This window comes from Sinocyclocheilus grahami, unplaced genomic scaffold (genome assembly GCF_001515645.1).
Source record: "Sinocyclocheilus grahami isolate Dianchi unplaced genomic scaffold, SAMN03320097.WGS_v1.1 scaffold200.1, whole genome shotgun sequence".
Lineage (NCBI taxonomy): Eukaryota > Metazoa > Chordata > Actinopteri > Cypriniformes > Cyprinidae > Sinocyclocheilus > Sinocyclocheilus grahami.
This window is the reverse complement of record NW_015505379.1, coordinates 355,124-377,851: the sequence shown is the minus strand read 5'-3', so window position 1 is coordinate 377,851 and position 22,728 is coordinate 355,124. Positions and strand designations below refer to the sequence as shown.

The following is a 22,728-nucleotide window of genomic DNA, read 5'->3' as shown; positions in this document are numbered from 1 at the left end:
GAGGTATTCGGCCAATCACAATGCACTAGATAGCTGGCCAATCAGAGCACACCTCGCTTTTCAGACTGATGAGCTTTGTAAAAGTCGACGCATTTCAGAAAAGCGGGGCATAGAGGAGAAAAAATTTACAAACCCAATTCCAAAAAAGTTGGGACACCGTACAAATTGTGAGTAAAAAACTGTGGCAAAGTGGAAAACTGTTCTGTGGTCAGACGAATCAAAATTTGAAGTTCTTTTTGGAAAACTGGGACGCCATGTCATCTGGACTAAAGAGGACAAGGACAACCCAAGTTGTTATCAGCGCTCAGTTCAGAAGCCTGCATCTCTGATGGTATGGGGTTGCATGAGTGCGTGTGGCATGGGCAGCTTACACATCTGGAAAGGCACCATCAATGCTGAACGGTATATCCAAGTTCTAGAACAACATTTGCTCCCATCCAGACGTCGTCTCTTTCAGGGAAGATCTTGCATTTTCCAACATGACAATGCCAGACCACATACTGCATCAATTACAACATCATGGCTGTGTAGAAGGATCCGGGTACTGAAATGGCCAGCCTGCAGTCCAGATCTTTCACCCATAGAAAACATTTGGCGCATCATAAAGAGGAAGATGCGACAAAGAAGACCTAAGACAGTTGAGCAACTAGAAGCCTGTATTAGACAAGAATGGGACAACATTCCTATTCCTAAACTTGAGCAACTTGTCTCCTCAGTCCCCAGACGTTTACAGACTGTTATAAAAAAGAAGAGGGGATGCCACACAGTGGTAAACATGGCCTTGTCCCAACTTTTTTGAGATGTGTTGATGCCATGAAATTTAAAATCAACTTATTTTTCCCTTAAAATGATACATTTTCTCAGTTTAAACATTTGATATGTCATCTATGTTGTATTCTGAATAAAATATTGAAATTTGAAACTTCCACATCATTGCATTCTGATTTTATTCACAATTTGTACAGTGTCCCAACTTTTTTGGAATCGGGTTTGTACAATTTGTGGAAAATAATGTTTTTTTTTTTTTTTACCTTAAACCGCATAAACACATTTCATTACACCAAATAATGTTCTTTTTAGCAACATCATATTTAAAATCGGCCTTAAAATCGTCTAGTGTGCAGCCAGCCTTATCTGACACACTCAATTCAGTTCAGGGAGAGCTATCCTAATGAGCTGATGATCTGAATCAGGTGTGGTAAATAAGGGAGACATGCAAAGTGTGCAGAGTGGGGGTCCCCAGGACCAGGATTAAGAACCAGTGTGTTATTTGTATATATGATTTGTAATTTCAGAAATGTATGGGATTAAGCAGGACTATTAGTTTAAATATTCTGCTTGTGTGTGTGTGTGTGAGAGTGTAGGTTGGGATCAATAACAACAAATCAGAGGCAAGTGGGATGTTCTCAGCTGATGGGGAGTTTGTTGACTTCACTCATCCCGTTCTTCTGGAGGTGCCAGTGGAGGTGTGTTTCCAACCTACAGCCCAACACAGCCTTTCTTGACAAATGCACTCTGCATTGAGCTTCTCGTCTTGTATGTGTAGGCATGGTTGTGTGATGTCGAGCGAACCATGTGCTGGACTTTAAAGGACTGTCAGAAGAACTGCTCCATGGCTCTCAAGAAGATGCCAGGGAAGAGGGGCAAATGGGTACGAGACTGGCCAGGACAGGTGAATGTGTGTGTCTCTGTATGCCTGTCGGTGTCTGTGTGCATGCAGTAATTCCACTTCAAAATGTGCTTTGCTTGTCTTTACAGATGTTGATCACAGCCAGCCAAATCAAGTGGACCACAGATGTCACCAGAGTGCTCATGACCAGCAAAGAGAGAGTAGATAAAGGTGCCCTTAAATCACTTAAAAAGAAACAGGTGAGAACAGCTTAGCAGTAACAGATTTGGGCTGATCCAAAGGTCACCGGTTTAAACACCAGAAAGGCCAATTTATGAATTAAGTTGAATTGTGCTGCCGTTGTTCTCTTGGGAGAGACAGTTAGACACAGTAAAGCTCTGTTGAGTCCAACAATTACCTGATTGTCCAACCAGTGGTGGATGTAAATCTTTGTTTTACATTGGATGTGGTGTGAACAGCCTTTATATTTGTTAATAGATGCATCTAGACAGAATCTGCAGACTTTTCCCCCATTTTCTGTCCCGATATAGATTTGAAAATATGTGGGATTCTCTGGAATGGATTACAACATGGTGTCAAATGAAGCTGAGAGTACTACACTCTTGTTAGTAGCTGAAATCAAAACAAAATTAGCCCAGATATTTAATTAACAACCATGTTAGCTGTGGGGGATTTGTAGAATTTTAGGAATGACAGGTGTTCTGATTCTGCAGAAATCTGCAGAGCTCTCTGTGGAGTTGTGCGGGCACCAATGCAATGCGAGTCTGCTAATAACTAGTGGATGAACTCCATACACTGCTGACTTCACTCAAACCTTTTGTGGAAAATGAGTTATTCATTTCATGTGTATTTGTACTTGGAGCACAGGATGCACTAGATACACAAGTTAATTAAGGACAGCAGCTCAAATGAATTTAATCCAATCACATCTTATAAGCCAAAGCCAGTGAGACACAGAGAATGGCTCAGGCCTGTCTCTGTGTCTTTGAGAGTTGAGATTTAGTCTCAGAGCATGGCTTCTTGGGCTTTAGGAAGGTGGGGATTTTTTTGTTGTTAATTTACATTTACATTACACGTCTCAGCTGATGTTTACTTACTGTGTTTGTAGTAACTGTGGTTAGGTTTGATCTGGAACCCTTGATCCATAAAATTAGTTTGCGTTGTGTTTGAGAGTGTGTCTGTCTTATAATAATGAGTGTTTGGGTTGTGTTGCCCAAGTGTCCATGCTAAGTCAGAACTCTGAAGCCATACGAGGGAACTTATAGAAGATTCTGCACTTTAAGATTGTCGCCCTGGTCACCATTGAGATCCACGCCTGTGATGTCATCAGCAAACTGGCCAAATCAGGCTGTTGTGACGTCAGTGCCTTTGACTGGCTGTGCCAACTCTGCCTGTACTGGGACAAGGTTAGGGGGAGACAGGATAGTGGGACTGAGAAAACATATAGAATAGGGAGGAGGTGATCACCACAATGTCTGTGTGTGTAGGATGTGTATGACTGCATCATCAAACAGACCAATACTCACTTCCGCTATGGCTACGAGTACCTGGGCAACTCTGGTCGTCTGGTCATCACCCCCCTCACAGACAGGTAACACATCAATGTGATCAACGTATTTAAAGATTATTAAAGTATTAAAACAAAATTATTTTTTTTTACATATTAAAAAAAACTTTTGGATGCATGGTGTTAATTCACAAACAAAACAAAAACTGTTTTGTATTACTTCATAAAAAGAATGCAGTCATTCTCAATCTTTTTCCCAGAATGATGTATTTTGCCAGTTATGTATCCATCCACTGCAATAAAATATAGTAGTAGATATTTCAGAGGTACTCGGTGCATGAATTCTGGATGCGTTAAATGTCATAAATAATGAAAATTAAAAATGTCATAAACATTTAAATGTCATGAATATAAAAAAACATCAACATATAAAGAGGAAAGTTCCCCATGGTGGCTTGAAGGTAACATCACACAGTGCAGACACTTTTTTCCCTTCCTTTCTCTATTTGCACATTTTAGAATAAAAAGTAAAATAAAAAGAGTAAAAAGTAAAGACTGCACAAATTAGAAGTATGAGTATTATGTGGTGACCGAAAATTAACTGATTGAACAGATCAGAAACTTTATTTTAGGTTCTTTATTATAAATTACATCTCTGCTCACTCTTTAAGAGAAATTACATCTCCAATTCTCCCAATCATCTTTATGAAGGGCACTCTGGAATGCTTTTTAAGTTCCTCAGTATGCCAAGCACTTTATTGTCTGCTTTAATTCACTTTCTGGACCAACTCATCCATTTCAAAAATGTAATATTACTATTTGCTTTGCAATGAAATTCATACATCTTATGTTTGTCAATAAAATAAAATAAAACGATCAAGCTTTTTAAGAATTAACATTTAAATCAAAAGATCTGATGACCAGCTCCCCCAGTTCATCAGAGAACACACAGTAAAATCAGAGTGAAGCCTATAGTGTTAGACTTACTCTGGAATGAATTTTGCCTGGGTGTCATTGTGCATGTAGAAACATTAACTCCACCAACAAATATAACCTCCCTCTTAGATATAATCACCTACACTGTCGTATTATACCATAACTCTCAGATTACTAGAGATACCAATATCCTGTCCTGTGTGACAGTCAACCCTGCATTTGACTGATGTGATCAGCTGGTTTATAATAATCATTATGGGAACTCTGATGCCGTTATCTGACTTCAGCCATTATCCGACTTCAGCCATTATCCAAGTCATTATGAGGGAGAGACAGAGATTGTGTCATTAACCTTATCAGTCAAGATCAGTAGAGCACACCTGCACATAGAGGTGGAGAGAGAAGAGCTGCAGATGTCTCTTGTGTGATAATAGAGCAAAAATGTTCTCTCTACTTGAAATTATACAGCGATTCCTGCTAGGAAGTAAAGTCAGGAGTCAATGGCAGATTTCCTGTTGTGTGCCTTCAGAGGCCGCAGAAAATCAGCATAGAATGTGCCTCCAGTGGAATGAAAGGAAGAATATAATCTGGGTTTATTATGTTGAGAGGGTGACATCTTAAGCCCACTCAAGGACATGGACAATGTGCTTAAGCCTGTCTGTCTGTCTCTTCTCCATGTGTGTATGTGCTTACGGATGCATGTGATTTGAGTGGATGTCAGTGTGTGTGCCAATGTTTAGCCCTAAGGATTGCTAAAATGTTTTCCCAAAAGTTAACAAAATTTGTGGTGTCCTTTAAGGGTAAAATGGTTTAGAAATAGTCAATAAAACATGATGAAGTAGAATGTGGTAAATGTGGTCTTTTCCATAACTTGCCATGGCAACTTTCTTGCTTTCAGTGCTTGTATGAGTGTGTAAATATCATGTATGTCAGTGTGTGAACTATGTGTTACAGACTGTGTGTGTGTGTTCTCGGTGTAGGTGCTACATGACTCTTACCACAGGGCAGTGGTAAAAGGGGTAGTTCTCAAAGTCCCTGCTGGAACTGGGAAGACAGAGACAGTTAAAGACCTGGGTAAATCTTTGGGCATGTACGTGATTGTGGTCAACTGTAGAAGGCCTGGACTTCAAATCTATGGGCCTCATGTACTCTAGCCTGGCTTAGGTATGTAGTAAAGTATGTCATACAAATACTTAAACTTTAAGAACAATTAATGTAGTGTTGTTGAATATGTGCATATGTCTCTCTCTCCAGACAGGCACTTAATGCATCAAAAGCCTAGCTTAAAAGTAGACTCGCATGCTATTTCCCAAGTCTTCTGAAGCCATATGATCACTTTTTGGAACAAACTGACATGGATTAGGGTTAAGGTTAGTTAATGATAATCTTCACCTCCAGTAAGTTTAACCTCTATTACATCATTGCTTCTGATTCACTAACAAATCATTCAGCCCGGTTATGTAAACTGGATCAATAAATTGACTGAAAGATTTGGCTTGAATCCGTGTAAGAGTGAGTAGATGATGACAGAATTTCAATTTCTGGGTGATCTATCCCTTTAAATATCTTTTATAGGGTTGGCAATATGTGTTTCGGTCTGTGCTTGAGGTTCTCATGCCCTCATTTCCTCTTTTTTCTGTGTGTATGTTTCTTCTGTAGGCTACGCTGGCCGCACTGAGCTGCCTGATAATTTGAAGTCTATGTTTCAGCCGATTTCTGTGGTAGTGCCAGATTCCACCCTCATAGCTGAGATCACGCTTTTTACAGAGGGTTTCAATAACTGCAAAATAAATAAAAGGGACACTCACACGCGTACAACACTTCATATTCAGTCTGAATGTTCTTTAATTCTTTAAGCTTTAAATGGTTACACATCATGATTAACACTAGCGATTTCAAACAAAAAATTAACACTTAAAGGATCTTTTAATTTGAGAATCTCATCTACTGACAACCTTGAGAGCAAAAAGAGAGGCATTTTATTCCCATATTAAAGCCTAATACTTAATGGGGAAGTGTCAGTGCTAAAACACTCTCATATTCTAGTTATATTCCAGTAAACACTGCCGTGAAATATTATTTTGATTAAAAATTATCTGTTTTATATATTAATATATAGTTTATTCTTGTGACGCAAAGCTGAATTTTCAGCAGCCGTTATTCCAGTCTTCAGTATCACATGATACTTCAGAAATCATTCTAATATGCTGATTTGGGGCTGCTTAATATGTTTTTGGAAACCCTTTTTCTTCAGGGTTCTTTGATGAATCGAAAGCTTAGAACAACAGCAATTATTTAAAATATGTATATTTTTGTTTCATTTTTGATCAGTTAAATGCATCCTTGCTGAATAAAAGTATTAATTTCTTTAAAAAAAAAACAAAATAAAACAAAAAAAGAACTGACCTCAAACCTTTGGATGGTAGTGTATATTTTACACAATTCTTGAGTGGTTTCCAGGGTTTTGCAGATTGGTTGCTAATATGGTGTTCTGAGTGGTTGCTAGGGCATCGCCAAATGGATTCTCAGGTACTCTGAGAGATTGCTTGGTGGTTAATTACAAACATAATTCAAAAAAGCCCACACCAAGTCTTTATGATTCAGCCATATTTTTGTCCAAAGTCTGATCACTTGGCGCAGTAATAACACACCTCTCCTCAAAAAGCAGCACGATTTGAGGCATCATGCCTGTCCGTACCACTAATTAATCTTTTTTTAATTTAAACAAATTCTTCGAGTTCAGTGTATACGAATAGAAAACTATTGTTGAAGGCAGAGAGAGTGCTAGTTATTATATGATATTAGATTCTATTGAAGATGGAAGAGATCAACACAGTTAGGCAAACACAGATGAACTGGCTCACACACACACTTACACACTCCAGGGGGCTGATCCTGCCAACGTGTTACCTCCAACACGCAGCAGGCATGCCAATTGTGTGTTTATGCACGCATTTGCACGAGAGACATCCAACCGACGCATAATGCCAACCCCTTCAAACACACACTCCACAAACACACACCCCCAGTGGTTGACCAAATCCCACAAGTTTCCATTGACTGCATCCCCTCTCTTCCCCCTGCCTGTGTGCTCCAAACGGGAAGTCTCATTTGTTGATGCCGTACACAGGCCGGCGGGCTGGCTGCAGCACAGGCATGGGGAATTGGACTCAGAATTACAAATAATGGACTTGAGATTAAGAGAGCTGGGAAGGGAACCAGCACTGGCCCCAGCCAAGCACAGAATGTCAATGGCAGATTTGATTGTCCCGGCATACTCGGCCCTCATCCAGACACCCCTCTGCATAGTCAATACGGCAAAATCACCGCGTGCTGCAGAGAGAGAACTATTAACTTTGCAAATGAAAGGAAATGAACATATCAATGCCAGGCTACGTCAGAGAGAGAGCGGGAGAGTATTGCCCCGACGCACCGGAGTGTGCAGGTCTTGGTGTTATGAGCCATAACTGACAGCGAGATGACCGCCCCCTGCGAGTCCATAGTCTGCTCGGCCTAGCGTGACTCTGGCGCGTGTTTCTGTGTGTGCGCTCGCATGAGCGTTGGTGTCTGTATAAGTAAGACTGTTAGTGGGCAGTGTGGAAACGGAGCTGACACGGTTACCCTGACTCATACACACTGGCTTCTTCCTTCTGTTACATATTCACGGTATTCATGGGCATACACATACACTCAACTTTATGCTTCAGCCTTTTTTTGCATTCTGCCTCTCTCTCAATCACAGACATAAATTGCACCCATTGTGATTGTCTGTCATTATTTTCATTTAAAAACAATTGTGCTTTCAATTATTGTCTTTCCAATTATATTTCATTAATTATTGTTGACATGCAGTTGCATTATGGGCATTTAACGTGTATCGAAGCAAATTTTGAGCTTCCTGCTCCTGGCAAAATCATGTTCAGATTTTTACTTGCCCAGCCAACATTTATACTTTGTATTTTTCACTATGCATTTTTTAATTTTCCATAAATATTTGATTCCCTTTCAAGGGAACTTCGAGCACTAGCAGAGCGTTTAGAGGGTGTGTGCATCTGTGTCGTCGCTATTTGACACCTGATGACACACACGATCTCTGCGTTTTGTGTTTGGGCGAGGAGCATGCATGCGACGTCCTTGAGGGGGCGATTTGCGTGCATTGTGAGCGTTTTTCGATGAAAAAGCTCTGCTCTCGTTTGTCTCTTTTTTCAAGGAAAGAGAGGCAGCCATCTGCTCCCCACGGTTCAGGACCCGCCGCTGCTGAGGCACGGAGGTGAATGAGCTCATGGGGTTCGCAGGTGGACCTGGCTGATGAGTTTAGGGAGGGGCATTCCTTTTCGCGCTCGTTGGCTGCGGACGAGAGAGAGCAGCTGGAGGATGATGTTATCTCTTTGACATCATCTGATCCGGGGGCCAGTGCTCTGCTGGGGTTAGCCCAGGAAGAGCAGGAGATGTCTGAGGACGGCGAAAAGGCTGAGCCTTCCCAATCCTCCTGCCCTGCTTATGGTGAGCTGTTGGAAGTTATGGATCGCGCCACGGCGAGGCTAGACTTGCCGTGGAAGCGGGCCAAGAGAGGGGCGCCGCGGGGTCGTCTCGATGAGCATTATCTTTCTTACCATGACCGTCCAGCTCAGGTGAGCCTCTTTGGGTGAGACATCCTCCCTTAATACTCCCTCCTTGCCATCAAAGCCCCTCCAGGATACATTGCGCTTAAATGGCAGGGCATACGCAGCAGCAGGTCAGGCTGTGGCTTCGTTGCACACTATGGTGGTGCTCCAGGCGTATCAGGCTGATCTGCTGAAAGACCTGGATAAAGGCGAAAGCCTTTCTCCTGATCAGGTAGCTGAGCTGCTCCGCACCACAGATAGCAAACAGGCCGCCTCTGCCATGGGCAGGTCTATGGCGGCGATGGTGGTAACGAAGAGACATCTGTGGGTGAACCTGGCAGATATCGGGAAGAAAGAGAGGGGCTTTCTTCTCGATGCTCCGGTTTCGCCTTCTGAACATTTTGGTACCTCTGTTGAGATGGTGGTCGAGAAGTTCAGGGAGGCGAAGGCGCGCTCAGCAGCCTTTAAATCCTTCATTCCACGAAGGTCCAGGTCTGAGCCCGAACAACATAGGGGTCCTGGTCCATCTCGGTTTGAGGATCAGAGACAAGCACAGAAGGCTAGTGTCGCGACTCGTGCTCCTCCTCCGCCCGCGGGTAGGGGAAGAAGGAATCGCGGGTCAAAGGGAGGTAGGCAAGACCTAAGGGATGTGATCCAGACAAGGCGTCAGCGCTTTCGTCCAGATCAGAGTGATACGTGAGTATCTACTCATTTCCTTCGGGGGTGTCACATCTGCCCTTTTTCTTCGCCTGGACATGGATTAGGGTTAAGGTTAGTTAATGATAATCTTCACCTCCAGTAAGTTTAACCTCTATTACACCATTGCTTCTGATTCACTAACAAATCATTCAGCCCGGTTATGTAAACTGGATCAATAAATTCCCCTATAACCACCAGCACTCCACCTGACAGAGGTTAGGTGGGAATTTTCCTGCATTACAGTCTTCTATGCTGGACCTATGATGTTTTTGGTTGGTTCTATGACTTCATAGCAACCACCTTACTGATGGTACGGACTAGAGGCTTCTCTGGAATCACCCTTTGAGCGGGGTTCCGGCGCGGGAACCATGCTGGGTGAGTATGATCCATTTTATATGTATATATATACAGTGGTGTGAAAAAGTGTTGGCCCCCTTTTTTTGCATGTTTGTCACAATTTAATGTTTCAGATCATCAAACAAATTTAAATATTAGTAAAAGATAACACAAGTGAACAAAAAAAATGCAGTTTTTAAATGAAGGTTTTTATTATTAAGGGAAAACAAAATCCAAAACTGCATGGCCCTGTGTGAAAAAGTGTTTGCCCCCTAAACCTAATAACTGGTTGGGCCACCCTTAGCAGCAACAACTGCAATCAAGCGTTTGCGATAACTTGCAATGAGTCTGTTACAGCTGTAGCGTCTGGACTACTCAAACACACAATATATATTTTGTTAGCTAGATTGGGAAGTATAGGTGGCATTTGCGAGAACCTTCTTGTGTAATGCTGTCTCAGGCAGTGCTCCCCTCGCCTTAGAGGGTCGTATTTGAGCTTGCCTCTCCCGTTTGGCCCAGTACCTCCGGGTATCTGTGATCAGATGCCTGGAAATTTAAGTCAATGCTATGGTAAGTGCACATGCGAAAAATTATTGCTAGCTGTTCCAGCATTGGAACATGCGGTAGGTCGAGCTCCCCTCTCGTGTGAGAGTTGGGTGTTTGCCCCCCTCAGCTAGAGATTTACTGCTAGCCATTCCAGCTTTATAGCTAAGATCGAGTTGGTGACTCTGAAACATATTGGGTTTGGTGTGTCTTGCTTTCAGAGTGCCACGAGAGCCCCTTAGAACGGTATCCTAAAATCCATGTTATGGTAAGTGTGCATGTGAAGGCTTTGTGCACTTTCTAAAATCCACATTGTGGTAATTTCGCACGCTAGTTCTTCGCATTCTTTTCTAAAATCCTGTATGGTGAGGGCTTCGCTCGGTTGCTTTGTGCCCTTTCTTGAGCTGGTTTAAGCCCCGTTCACCTTGGGCACCACTCCACTTAGGTATCCTAGGATACCTACTTTAACAGGGTGTGGCCACTAGAGTTCTGTTGAGACCGTTCCTTTCAGAGCTTATGCAAGAGCAAGCGGTAGCCCCTGTGTGACAGGCCAAGACTTAGTGTGATACTAGGTTCTTGGTCGTATCCCCTTAAAGGAATCCATTATGATTCCAAGCCTTGAGCTCTACCCCGGGCCCAGGGGTCTGGCCCTAACAGGTAAGTTGGGTATGTAGCCTAGGCCTTTGGCCGTAGGGGATAAAGTCACAGACAGCCATCTGACGTCCCAGGGGCAACTCACCATGAAAATGGTAAAGTTGGTACTTAGTGCTCGCCATGGTTCTGGCCCGCACTCCCCTCAGCATGGCAGCGTGGGTATATCGTTCCCCATAGCGACCCCTAGAGGACGCAGTTCGAAGTTCCCTTGAAAGGGAACGTCTCAGGTTACTTATATAACCATGATTCCCTGAGTAGGCAACGAGACACTGCGTCCTCAAGGCTTCTGGCCATGCTTCGAATGCAAGCTTCAGACGAAAAAGTGAAGGACATGTTCTCCAGGTGCCTATTCATATTATAGTCGCACTGGTAGTGACGTCATGGGCTGTCGCCGGCCAACGTGTTGTTGGTGTTTTTTCAATGTATCCTTCAGACACGGGTCACGACGAGGCGTTCCCCATAGCGACCCCTAGAGGACGCAGTGTCTCGTTCCCTACTCAGGGAACCATGGTTGCATAAGTAACCTGAGATGTTTTCATTAAATGTTAAGTTTTCTTCATTTTAATTAATTAATTTATTAATTTATTTTTGTAATTTTTGTGGAAAAGTTGCTGGAATTTTAATTGCTATAATTTAACTCCATAAATTAATAAACACACATTTGCTGTTAAACAAGGTTTCCCCAAAACGTTTTGTCAGCCAAATCATTTTGACCTCAAATATTTGCTTGAAGTTAATATTTCAATAATTTAATAATGGTTCTCTTATGTCACATGACATGTAGGTGAACAAATAAAATATTTCATCGTTTTTTAGTAAGTTAGTTTATTTTTATTATTTTAAAATTATTTTTATTTTATTTATTTATTTTAATTATTTAATTAATTATTAACTTTTCATCAACTTACAAATCCACAACAGTTCCCTCAAAAACCTCCCAAAAAACCCTGCTGTAAAACAATGGCATACATTACAAAACTTACTGATTGTGATTTTCTTGAGGTCTTGCTTTTTTTGTTGTTGTTGTTGTTTGTTTTTGATTTCTTGACTTCTGTTCCTTCGTAGATGAAAAAATTATACAATAAAGGTTATTGAATTTATTTGTTTACACCCATCTCACTCCCTCTCATACTTTTTCTCTACCTGTCTGCCTGATGTATTACTGTCAGATATATTGCTGTATCTCTTTTCATGGTTTCTGTTAGCTGTGGGAGTTCAAGGTCACATAATCCATTTTCTTATTCCCATAAGAAATTTCCATAATGTTAATGTCAACAGGAACTGAAAACCTTTTAGACACTCTTACTTTCTTACCGCATGTTCCTGGTCTTACTGTGGAAAATTCATCGGTAAACTTTTCACAATCAAACCGATTCTCAGCAAACAAAATTAGCTCTCAGCCTAATTTTTTCTTCCCTGTTTATCCATTTTCGCTTGAGAATATTAATGGGTTGTGAATGCAGTTTTATGCTAACTGTTCTCATTATATTCTCAATGTATTTAGTTCAAAGAGCCATTATATTGCACTTTTAATCTCTGTCTTTTGCTCGCTCTCTCTCTCTCTCTCAGGTGTTGGCTAAGAAGGTCTTCACTCTGTATTCTCTGGCAGTACAGCAGTTGTCTAAACAGGACCACTATGACTTTGGCTTGAGGGCTCTCACCTCTCTGCTTCGCTATGCTGGAAAGAAGCGCAGAACTCGCCCTGACATTGTCGATGAAGAGGTGAGACATGCAGACCTGCAGTAAAATCAACAAATCCAGAAACATTTCTCTTAGAGACCTGCTTTACCTGAATATGTCCCAGTGTATGTTCCGTAAAACAGACAGTTTTGTGTGTATGTGCACTGAATTATCTGTATATTTGTGTGTGTGTGTAAAGAAAGTGCTAATGCTGACAGGGACATGCCACTTAAATGTGTTCCTCTCTGGCTATGATTAAAAGAAGGTCTTCACTCTGTATTCTCTGGCAGTACAGCAGTTGTCTAAACAGGACCACTATGACTTTGGCTTGAGGGCTCTCACCTCTCTGCTTCGCTATGCTGGAAAGAAGCGCAGAACTCGCCCTGACATTGTCGATGAAGAGGTGAGACATGCAGACCTGCAGTAAAATCAACAAATCCAGAAACATTTCTCTTAGAGACCTGCTTTACCTGAATATGTCCCAGTGTATGTTCCGTAAAACAGACAGTTTTGTGTGTATGTGCACTGAATTATCTGTGTATTTGTGTGTGTGTGTAAAGAAAGTGCTAATGCTGACAGGGACATGCCACTTAAATGTGTTCCTCTCTGGCTATGATTTTAAAAAAATTATCAAAGGGGACAAAACCTTAAAAGAGAAGTTGAAAAGGACTCATAAACCTCATATGAGTGCTTATCTCACCACTCTCTGTCACTCTTTCTCTTTCTACCTGAATATCATCACCCATGCAAAAGGTGCCCCATGTTTATTTGAAGGTTCACACATGTGTAAGGTACGCTTGTTAAAATAAATGTCATTCAGAAGCAGTAAGACTACTGCTTTTGATAGCCGAAGAGCAAGACGGGTTTTCAGATGTGTCTGAGACCCGTTTCGCAGTTTCCTGCCCATAAATTAAGGTTGACATTTGGTCAAGTGAAGCTGGCCTGCCTTAGTTTTGAAGATGTACTCTTGTGCTGAGCTAATTTAACATAATATTTTTTGACCTCAGATCCTGCTGATGTCTATGAAGGACATGAACATCGCTAAACTCACCTCCATTGATCTGCCACTGTTTAATGGGATCATCCAGGATCTTTTCCCTGCCGTGGAGGCGCCCACTATCGACTACGGAAAGGTAGCCTGTCCCACCGTGCATCTGGCCTCATAATGGACTCATAAAGCCACTGATTGTCTCTGTGTATTTGTGTATGAATGTGTGCTCTGACTCACAGCTCTTAAAAGCATATATTTTTGTGTGTTTTTGATTACACCCATCCTATTTTTCAGAGAACAGCCCTCACACCAGCTCTTTCTCTCTCTCTCACTGAAACACCTTTCAAAAGATCCATTAAAGCCTGAGGATATTTTCCTGCCCTGTCTGTACACAATTCACACAGTCCACTTCTTTAATACAGATAAAGGCCAATGCAAAGGTGTTAGGGGGAGCTTAGTGGATAAATATCCTGACAAGCACTGCAAAGGTTGCTGTTTTAAAGCCAAGCCAAGTCTGATCTGTGAGCTAAAGAGTTATAGAGATCCCTGTTTAACTTTGTGCCCTTAAAATGTAGTGTATAATGTCTGCGCCAATAATTCTAACTCAGGAAGTCCACCTAGAAATGGCTTACTTATTGTTTTCTCCGCACTCCCTGCTTCACAGTCTTGGCAGGTTCATTTGTCTTAGCTGGTCTCCCATACTGGTCATCCTGGTCTGTTTGCTGGTTGTAGAGCAATGCTTGACTTCAGTGATTTCAGTGATCTTTCTTCTTGTACAAACTGTACTGTAACTGTAGGTAAGAAGTAGAGAATAACGGAAAGCCAAACTTTTATTAGGTTTATGTGATATATTTGATTCTCAAAATACTTGATAACCATCTTCAAGAACTTCAAAACTTGGCTAACCCTCTTACTACTCCCTTCTGTTCTTTTGCCTGCTTTGATTAATGCTTTGTCCAAACACACAATTTACTTTGTAAAAAAAAAAAAGGCAAAAGATTCTGAAAGTCACATGACTTATGGCGTATTTAAACCAGGGCTGTCCAAACTCGGTCCTGGAGGGCCGGTGTCCTGCAGAGTTTAGCTCCAACTTGCCTCAACACACCTGACTGGAAGTTTATATGCCTAGTAAGAGCTTGATTAGCTGGTTCAGGTGTGTTTAATTAGGGTTGGAGCTAAACTCTGTAGGACACCAGCCCTCCAGGACCGAGTTGCAGGACCCAGGGACAGCCCTGGTTTATACCTATTCTACTGAATACAGACTGTCTAAGAGAGAAATGTTGTTTCTGAGAAAGAGTTTATGGTGTTTGTGTCTCAGGTTTGGAGATATAAGACAGATACAGGAACATCAGCACAGCTGCCTCCTGCTCCTTCCGCAATCAAATGTGGCAAGGACAAAATTGGAGGCACACACACACACACATAGACAAAATGTAGTACTGTATTTCTCCTTCTCTGCCTCCACTCATGCACATCATACAGTGTTTTTATTGCTGTTTTATATTACTCATCCTGCATCTTCATCTCCACCTTACTCCAGCACAAACGCCTCAGAACCATTCCCTTTATTCATCCTCTCCATCTGTTTAACGAGTCGAGAGAAAACTTAGAGAGGGAGATTAAATTAACCTGAGAGATTAGCATGGCTGCTTTAGTGCCTCTGGAGCAATTCTGGTTGGTGCAACTTCACTCAGGGGTGCAGTATCAGCTGGTGTTTTTATTAAGATGGCCGCCCACCTCTTGCCAGTTCATTTGTCTTTAGTGCTTCAGTGGGATTCACCTCCACCGAAGGGATGTTTTTCCAACTTAGAAATAGTTTATACAATGTTATGAAGCAATTAGCACATATTTGGTTATAAGTTGTTACTCTGTCTTACACAAATTTTCTTTTTTTTTATCTCTAGCTGAAAGAAGCTATAGAGGCAGAACTTCGACAGAATGGTCTCCAGGTGACCCCCTTCACTGTGACCAAGGTAATTCAACTGTACGAGACCAAAAACTCCAGATACTCCTCGATGATCGTGGGGAAGACGGGCAGCGGCAAGGCGGTCACATGGAGAACCCTTCAAAACACCCTTAGCACCCTGCAACGCAACGGAGAACCGGTATTCAACCTAATACGAGTGAGACCTCCATCTTTATCTTAACCTCTGTATCTCCACCCCTTTCTCTATATCAATAGCTAGCAGTCTTGCTTTTCATGTTGTCTAAAGGACAACAGGTAATCGCAAGGTTCCTCAATAACAAAGCGGTTCCGTTAGCTTTATCGAAATGAATTGTTTCCATTCATGAGTAGTTTTAAGGGCAAAGATCATGCCTCTGAAACAAATTTCTTCGCAGCAGCTGTTCTAGAGCCTAAAAGGCTATGCCAACCTTCTATCCCTCATTACCATGAAAATGAACCTCCGTCAGCGGCCATGCTTATTCAACACCCGATACATTAACCACCAAGACAACAGAGTTTCTCTTAAACACTCTTCGCTGTTTAGAGAACATGTGGCAACAAGGACTTAACACTCATTAAAAGCCCCCCTGACAGACTCTCGGCTCACTCGTGGGTGTTTTGAAAATGATGGCATAGTCAAGATGGCAGCTAGCGCTAATTGCCGCAGCTTATAATCTCTTACTTTTCACAGTTGGTTTGGCTATGGCTAAAGGAGTGCCACTCCACGCTGTGCTTTTAACACAGTTGTCTTTTCACCGAGTCTCCTCATGTCTAAAACCGTGTGTTTAGTGTTCATGTTTGTTCTGATCTTTTTTGTTTTCACTTCTGTTGTTTTTCCCCATCTCCTTCATTCTTTGTAACCCTTTTCACGTGTCTCATCCTGATGTGGGTAAAAATAGAAGAGTGGGGTGGGGGTGGGGGGAATATATGTTTCTCAGGTTTTCCTTCTTTAATGATGTTCCTGGAGTGTGTGTGTGCAAGAGAGATGCAGGTGAGGTCTGACAGACTGTTTTATCCTTTGTTGATGCTGTCAAAGTCTCTTTTTTTTTCTCTGTTTAGATGCCATCCAAATTTCCCCCTTTTGAACTGCAACCTATAACATATTAGGAATAGTATACTACTCTTACCATATTTGTAGAGTTAATTTCCAGCCGTGCTTTAACACACCTGGCTGCAATTTTCAAGGAAACCTAAAGAGCTTAATTAGTTTATTCAGGTGGGTTTAATTAGAGTTGGAACTAACCTCTGCTGGGACAACAAATGGGGAACCCTCCTTGTGTCTGAAATTGCCGCCTATAAATAGGGCACTATGAGGAGACAGTCATTTTTAGTAGTGTCCAATACCTTAGGGGACATCGTCGAGTGCATGCTTTCAATCCCACAATGCACAGCAATAACGAGTGTACAACTGATGTATGCTCAAAGGCTAGAGAATACCCACAATGCACCGTGAGAGTTGCGTGCCGAATGAATTGCCGCCTCTTGCCAGAAGATGGCACCCGCAGCTGAATCATCCATTCATCCGTTCATTTTACAAAGCGTTCGTCCACTGCGTACAGCGTAATACAATACAGATATAAATTCATTGTAAATTGATTATTAAATTGTTTAATTAGAATTTATGCATAATTTCTATGACAGAGGTCAAGATAAATCCTTTCATCTTACTACTGGAGCTGCCAGTTTGCCAGTTTAAAATCAAAATAATGTTCTTTTTAGCAGCATCATATGGCCCCTTTAATCAGCAAGCACAAACTATGAAAAAAAGCGCCAGTCCTTCCGGTGCACTCGGTGTCCAAATTCACTTACTCGTTTTCATTCACTCCTTCAAGTGAACTGTATTAGTGGCCTAATGTAGGGAATAGTGAATGTAGGGGGCGATTTCGGATTCGGCCCCTGTACTTGCTAAATTAAACATTTAACATAATGAGGTCAGGTGACAGCATATTACTGGATTTTTTTAGTATTGACAATAGCACATTACCAATTACAACCTGTTGAGAACAGCTGAACAATGTTAACAGCTTAACTATTTTTTTAGAGCTGCTTTACAGCAGAATTAATCTCTGTCTGCATCACTGAATCATTATTTTCCTGTTTATCCCTGCAAAGCTGCTTTGAAACAATCTGTATTGTATAAAGCGTGTAACGAATCAGCTCATGGGAAATATGAATAATTAACCAAAACTAGTCATTACACCAAATACACAAAATAATGTTCTTTTTAGCAGCATCATATGGCCCCTTTAATCAGCAAGCACAAACTATGAAAAAAAGCGCCAGTCCTTCCGGTGCACTCGGTGTCCAAATTCACTTACTCGTTTTCATTCACTCCTTCAAGTGAACTGTATTAGTGGCCTAATGTAGGGAATAGTGAATGTAGGGGGCGATTTCGGATTCGGCCCCTGTACTTGCTAAATTAAACATTTAACATAATGAGGTCAGGTGACAGCATATTACTGGATTTTTTTAGTATTGACAATAGCACATTACCAATTACAACCTGTTGAGAACAGCTGAACAATGTTAACAGCTTAACTACTTTTTTAGAGCTGCTTTACAGCAGAATTAATCTCTGTCTGCATCACTGCACATGCATACAGTTGGTATAGGAAAGGGTTAAAGCTTAGCTCAGTACAGAAAAGAGACTTTTAGAGAGAATTTATGGAACCATTTGCCTATTCAGCAGATCTACACCTGAGGGAAACGTCAGATTCTTAGTTCAAACACACCTTGGTAAAAAGGTGCAACTGATACCTAATATATCAATTAATAAGACTAAGTTTGATACTTGCAAGTCTCGTCTGTCTGAAAATAGATTCCTGATGCAATCTTAAGGTTTCCAGTTGATCTTTGCTGAATTTGGGTCGATGAAAAGAACCAGTTTGAGTCAGAGGATCTTGGTGAAATTGAAAGGACAAGGCCGAGGCCTGGCACGAGCTTAGGGTTTCCGGGAGCGTTTTTCTCACATCCTCTCAGAATTAAAACAAACCACCGACTGCGTGGGTCCCTGGAGCAGGGCCTTTAAGGTCAGAGAAGATCCCCACCTCTCAAGATGGGCTTGTCCAAATGAGGAAGTCCGGAATCTCAAGTGGGAGTTCTGAGATACTGGGGCATTTTTATGGCCCTTTGTTTGAAAGCATATGGTAATTTGCATATGAAACTCGGATAAAAATTATTAAAGACTCTTAGAACACTAATATGTTGCGTAGGTGTAAACATACAATATACACTCTCAATTAGATCATCTGAATACGAATTCATAGGTACTAAACATGGTAGAGTTATATATATGTAAGCTGACAGGAGTGTGTTTCGATTATAAGCCTGCATAACAGTATACAATTTCAAAGACAAAATACACGATGACAATAATATACCCAATGACCTGAAGGATCATGTGCGTTCACTCCAAGAAAGGTTTTCCTATTAATTAATTAGCAAAGAAAAGTCCTTCCCTTGTGGATTTTGCCTATGGGGAAGGAAGCGATTTTCTTCACCTAAATTCCAGGAGGTCGTAAATGTATCGGGTGTCAGGGTTGCCATGGAACCAGGGGCCTGTTCGGCTTCCTGGGGTGTTACAGAGTATTTGTTAAATCTAGCTAACAAAATATATATTGTGTGTTTGAGTGGTCCAGACGCTACAAGCGCTATATAAAAAGGTGGGGTAAAACAGAAAAAAGAAAAAAAAAGAACTAGAAAAATATTGTCACATGACCTTGAATTAGTGGCTTCCAGTTATCACCTAACATATCACAAATGTGTGTGTGTATATTATATATACTAGCATTAAAAATATATATTTTTATGTTTTTGAAAGAAGTTTCTTTGGCTAACCAAGGCTGAATTTATTTTATCAAAATTACAGTAAAAATAAATTAATACTATTGATAGATCAATTTAAAATAACTGTTTTCTATTTCAATCTAAAATCGCGTAGTGTCACAGACTCAGATTTTTTTTAGTTTCAGACTACGATTCCATCCAGTTGGAGAATATCAAACATGTTTGATATTTTCAACCGATTTTAGAACACACGTTATTTTCATTTGTCGAGTGTCTCCTAGCAACAAGGCGCGTGTTTCTGTGTGAGTTTGTTGTGATCAAAAGGGGCCGGTTGCATAAACATAGCCATTGACTTAAAGGGGTCATATGATGCTTTTTTAAAGATCATTATTTTGTGTATTTGGTGTAACAGAATGTGTTGACATGCTTTAATGTTCAAAAAACACATTATTTTTCAAATACTGGACATTATTGTAGGTCCTCTATCCCCCGCCTCTCTCAAATGCTTAGTTTTCTACAAAATCCCTCAGCTCGACAAGCGCAGTCTGCTCTGATTGGCCAGCTGACCCAGTGCATTGTGATTGGCCGAACACCGCAAGCACTCGTCGGAAATGTAACGCCCCTTACCATAATCGCGAGCTTCATCTTTCAAAATAAATGTAAAGACAGAGCCCGAAAGGGGAACAGAGTGGCGTGACAGACACAGTGATGAAGCTCATATGTGTTTGCAGTACACAAGCCACGGTTAAGACAGCTGACTCCACTGTGATGTGACCCCCTCTCTCTCTCTCTCTCTCGCTCTCACGCTCTCTCTCTCCCTCCCTCTCTCTCGCGCTCTCTCTCGCCCTCTCTCTCGCGCTCTCTCTCGCTCTCTTTCTCTCGCGCTCTCGCTCGCTCGTGCACACACACACACGATGCACAAAACTCCGCATTTGAACAGTCAATAGCAAATACTTAAACTAATAACAAAACAGTAGCTGATTCAGAAGCGCCAGATTGTCATAGCAAAGTCAGAATTACCTCCTCTCCTAGGTTCACGAAACGGTCATCCATAAAATGCATTGCTGTTCTGTTGTAAGTAATATTAAAGATTCCTAAATGCATCTACTTTCGGAAGGCCAAATAAAGTGTTTTTGCTTTCGCCTAGAAACACACAGCGTCTCCCTGACATGGCTGCTTCAACACTAACTGTGGTTACTGAAACCACACCTTCTTTCCTCGCGTGAACATTTGGGCGGCATTACGCAAATATTTCCACATAGTGAGGTAGATATGTGGGGGCGTGTTAGACCGAGCCGTTTTAGGGGGGCGTGGCAGAGCCATAACTTTGATAAAGAATATCTCTTTGTTTTTGAGACTTTAGTCTTTGCAACTTCAGGGATATTATCTATGCACAATCAGCTTGTAACACTCCAAAGAAAAAGGAAAACTTGAAATCGCATCATATGACCCCTTTAAGACTGCGTCTAAGAATTAGCCTGACCAACTAAAGTCAGTGGGGAAAGACTGTTGCATAAAATAAGTCCATGGTTGTCTTTAGTAAGACGGTCTAATTCGCACTGCATTGTGTGAACAGTAAGACGCTGAACTGCTTAAACAAAATGGCCAACAGTGGGCACTTGTCGCAGTTTTCCTTTGCTGAAAACATTTGCATATTGGAGCAATACAGTGCTGCCAAATCGATTTTAATGAACAAATTTAGCGATTACAATACATGCAATAAATAAATAAAAGGCTTGGGCCACAATAACGGATAAAGTTAATAGTGTAAATCCCTTGGTCCCGCGAACCGCCAAAGATGTACAGAAATGGTTTAAAAACATGGTACAGGAAGCAAAGGAAATATTCAAACGAAAAAACCCAGCAACCGGAGGAGGACCAAGTCCTAAATTAAAAAGAACAACGGAAATGATAATTGAAATATATGGAGACGAATTGCTGATGTTTTGGGGAATCCCCGGAGGGAGGGAGAGCGGAGTTTCCTGCGCAATGTTACCCACTGCAGGGGAAGATACATTTCCTCACACAGCTGTTACATTAGCTCCGCTTGGACAGTCTCGTAAGTAATAGTTTGTTTTTGCTAATGTTTCTGTTGTTAAATGTTCTGTAGCATATAATGTGATTGAAGGTTGTTGTTTTTTTTGCATCCTTTTAAGTACTATTCTGCTGTTTTGGATTGAGTACCATGCCTTTTTTTTGTAGATTGCGAGGTAACGTTAGCGTTGGTCACTGAAGAAGTGCCCGTGACAAACCAGGACCAAACAACGCAGTGTGAAGGTAAAACACATATTTACAATCTTAAAACAACAAGTTATAACTCACCGAGTTAACTTTCTGGTAATCCTTACTTTGAAATTCATCTGTAATACCATGGTGTAGCCACTAGATGCCTCTATAGCTCTCTACAGTATATTATACAAGGATGAGCATCCTGTAGTTTCTGAAAACAGTGTTGTCAAACACAATGAATTACTGTTTTAGGTTTTGATTTTGTATTTATGTTTACACATTATCAAAGACTACTTTTTGTTTTTGTTTTTTTATTGAAATGTTAATGTGTCAGTCTTTGTATTACTGTTACAGTCAATCTTGAACAAAGAGAAAACATTTTGCTACCCATAATCTAGCCTTTTCAAATCATGTTTACAGTTTGTGTCTGTGTGTACGCACAGTCAGTGCCACAAAAGTCACCATGTCTCCTACCATTCCCATAAAAAATAAAGTAAATAAAAACAGAACGTCTCGGTTACTTGTGTAGCCCTCGTTCCCTGAAGGAGGGAACGGAGATGATACGTCAGTCGGGACTGACGAATTGGGATCTCGCCCGAGAGCCCAATCCCCTTTGAGTGTAAACAAAACAAGCCAATGACAGTTGGCGTGCGTGTTTCGCCCAGCGCACCCAGCCCCGCAATGCGGGTATAAAAGGAGAGCGCATGCAAAACGCACATCAGTTTTTCGCTGAGGAGCCGAGACTATGTGCCCCGGCCGTACAGCGGTGGTACAGCAACTGTGGCGACGGGACGTAACGTCTCCGTTCCCTCCTTCAGGGAACGAGGGTTACACAAGTACCCGAGACGTTCCCTTTCAGTCAGTCACGTTCTACGTTACGTCAGTCGTGACTGACGCATTGGAGAAAGGCAAGATCTGCCCACGGGCTGAAGGTCTGACGGCAGCACGGGGTGACAGAAACCCGGTAAGTGCCGTGCCATGCCCATCTTGGGACCCGGTCGTGAAGCCAACGCTGAAGCGGTCTCATATGAAGCAACCTGAGCGGCGTGACAGCAGCTGCGGATGCCATACGCCCCAGGAGCCTCTGAGACTATTTCAGTGGAACCGCCGTGGAATCGCATAGCCGAGTCTGACGGTTCACATGAGCCAGCGAGACGGCCTGGGGCATGCTAACCAGGCCCCCAGTGA

The 22,728-nt window shown here is 41.7% G+C and overlaps 1 protein-coding gene across 1 annotated transcript in view; it reads left to right on the top strand.

Moving 5' to 3' along the window:
• The window catches only part of LOC107595322 (dynein heavy chain 2, axonemal), a 165,735-nt gene that overhangs the window by 88,577 nt on the left and 54,430 nt on the right, over nt 1-22,728 (top strand). Inside the window, 13 exon segments of the mRNA XM_016285691.1 lie at nt 1,365-1,466; nt 1,547-1,672; nt 1,759-1,869; nt 2,827-3,036; nt 3,118-3,221; nt 5,054-5,076; nt 5,079-5,184; nt 5,186-5,231; nt 5,328-5,331; nt 5,733-5,858; nt 12,477-12,631; nt 13,597-13,722; nt 15,485-15,703. Of these exon segments, the coding sequence (XP_016141177.1) occupies nt 1,365-1,466; nt 1,547-1,672; nt 1,759-1,869; nt 2,827-3,036; nt 3,118-3,221; nt 5,054-5,076; nt 5,079-5,184; nt 5,186-5,231; nt 5,328-5,331; nt 5,733-5,858; nt 12,477-12,631; nt 13,597-13,722; nt 15,485-15,703 (1,458 nt within the window).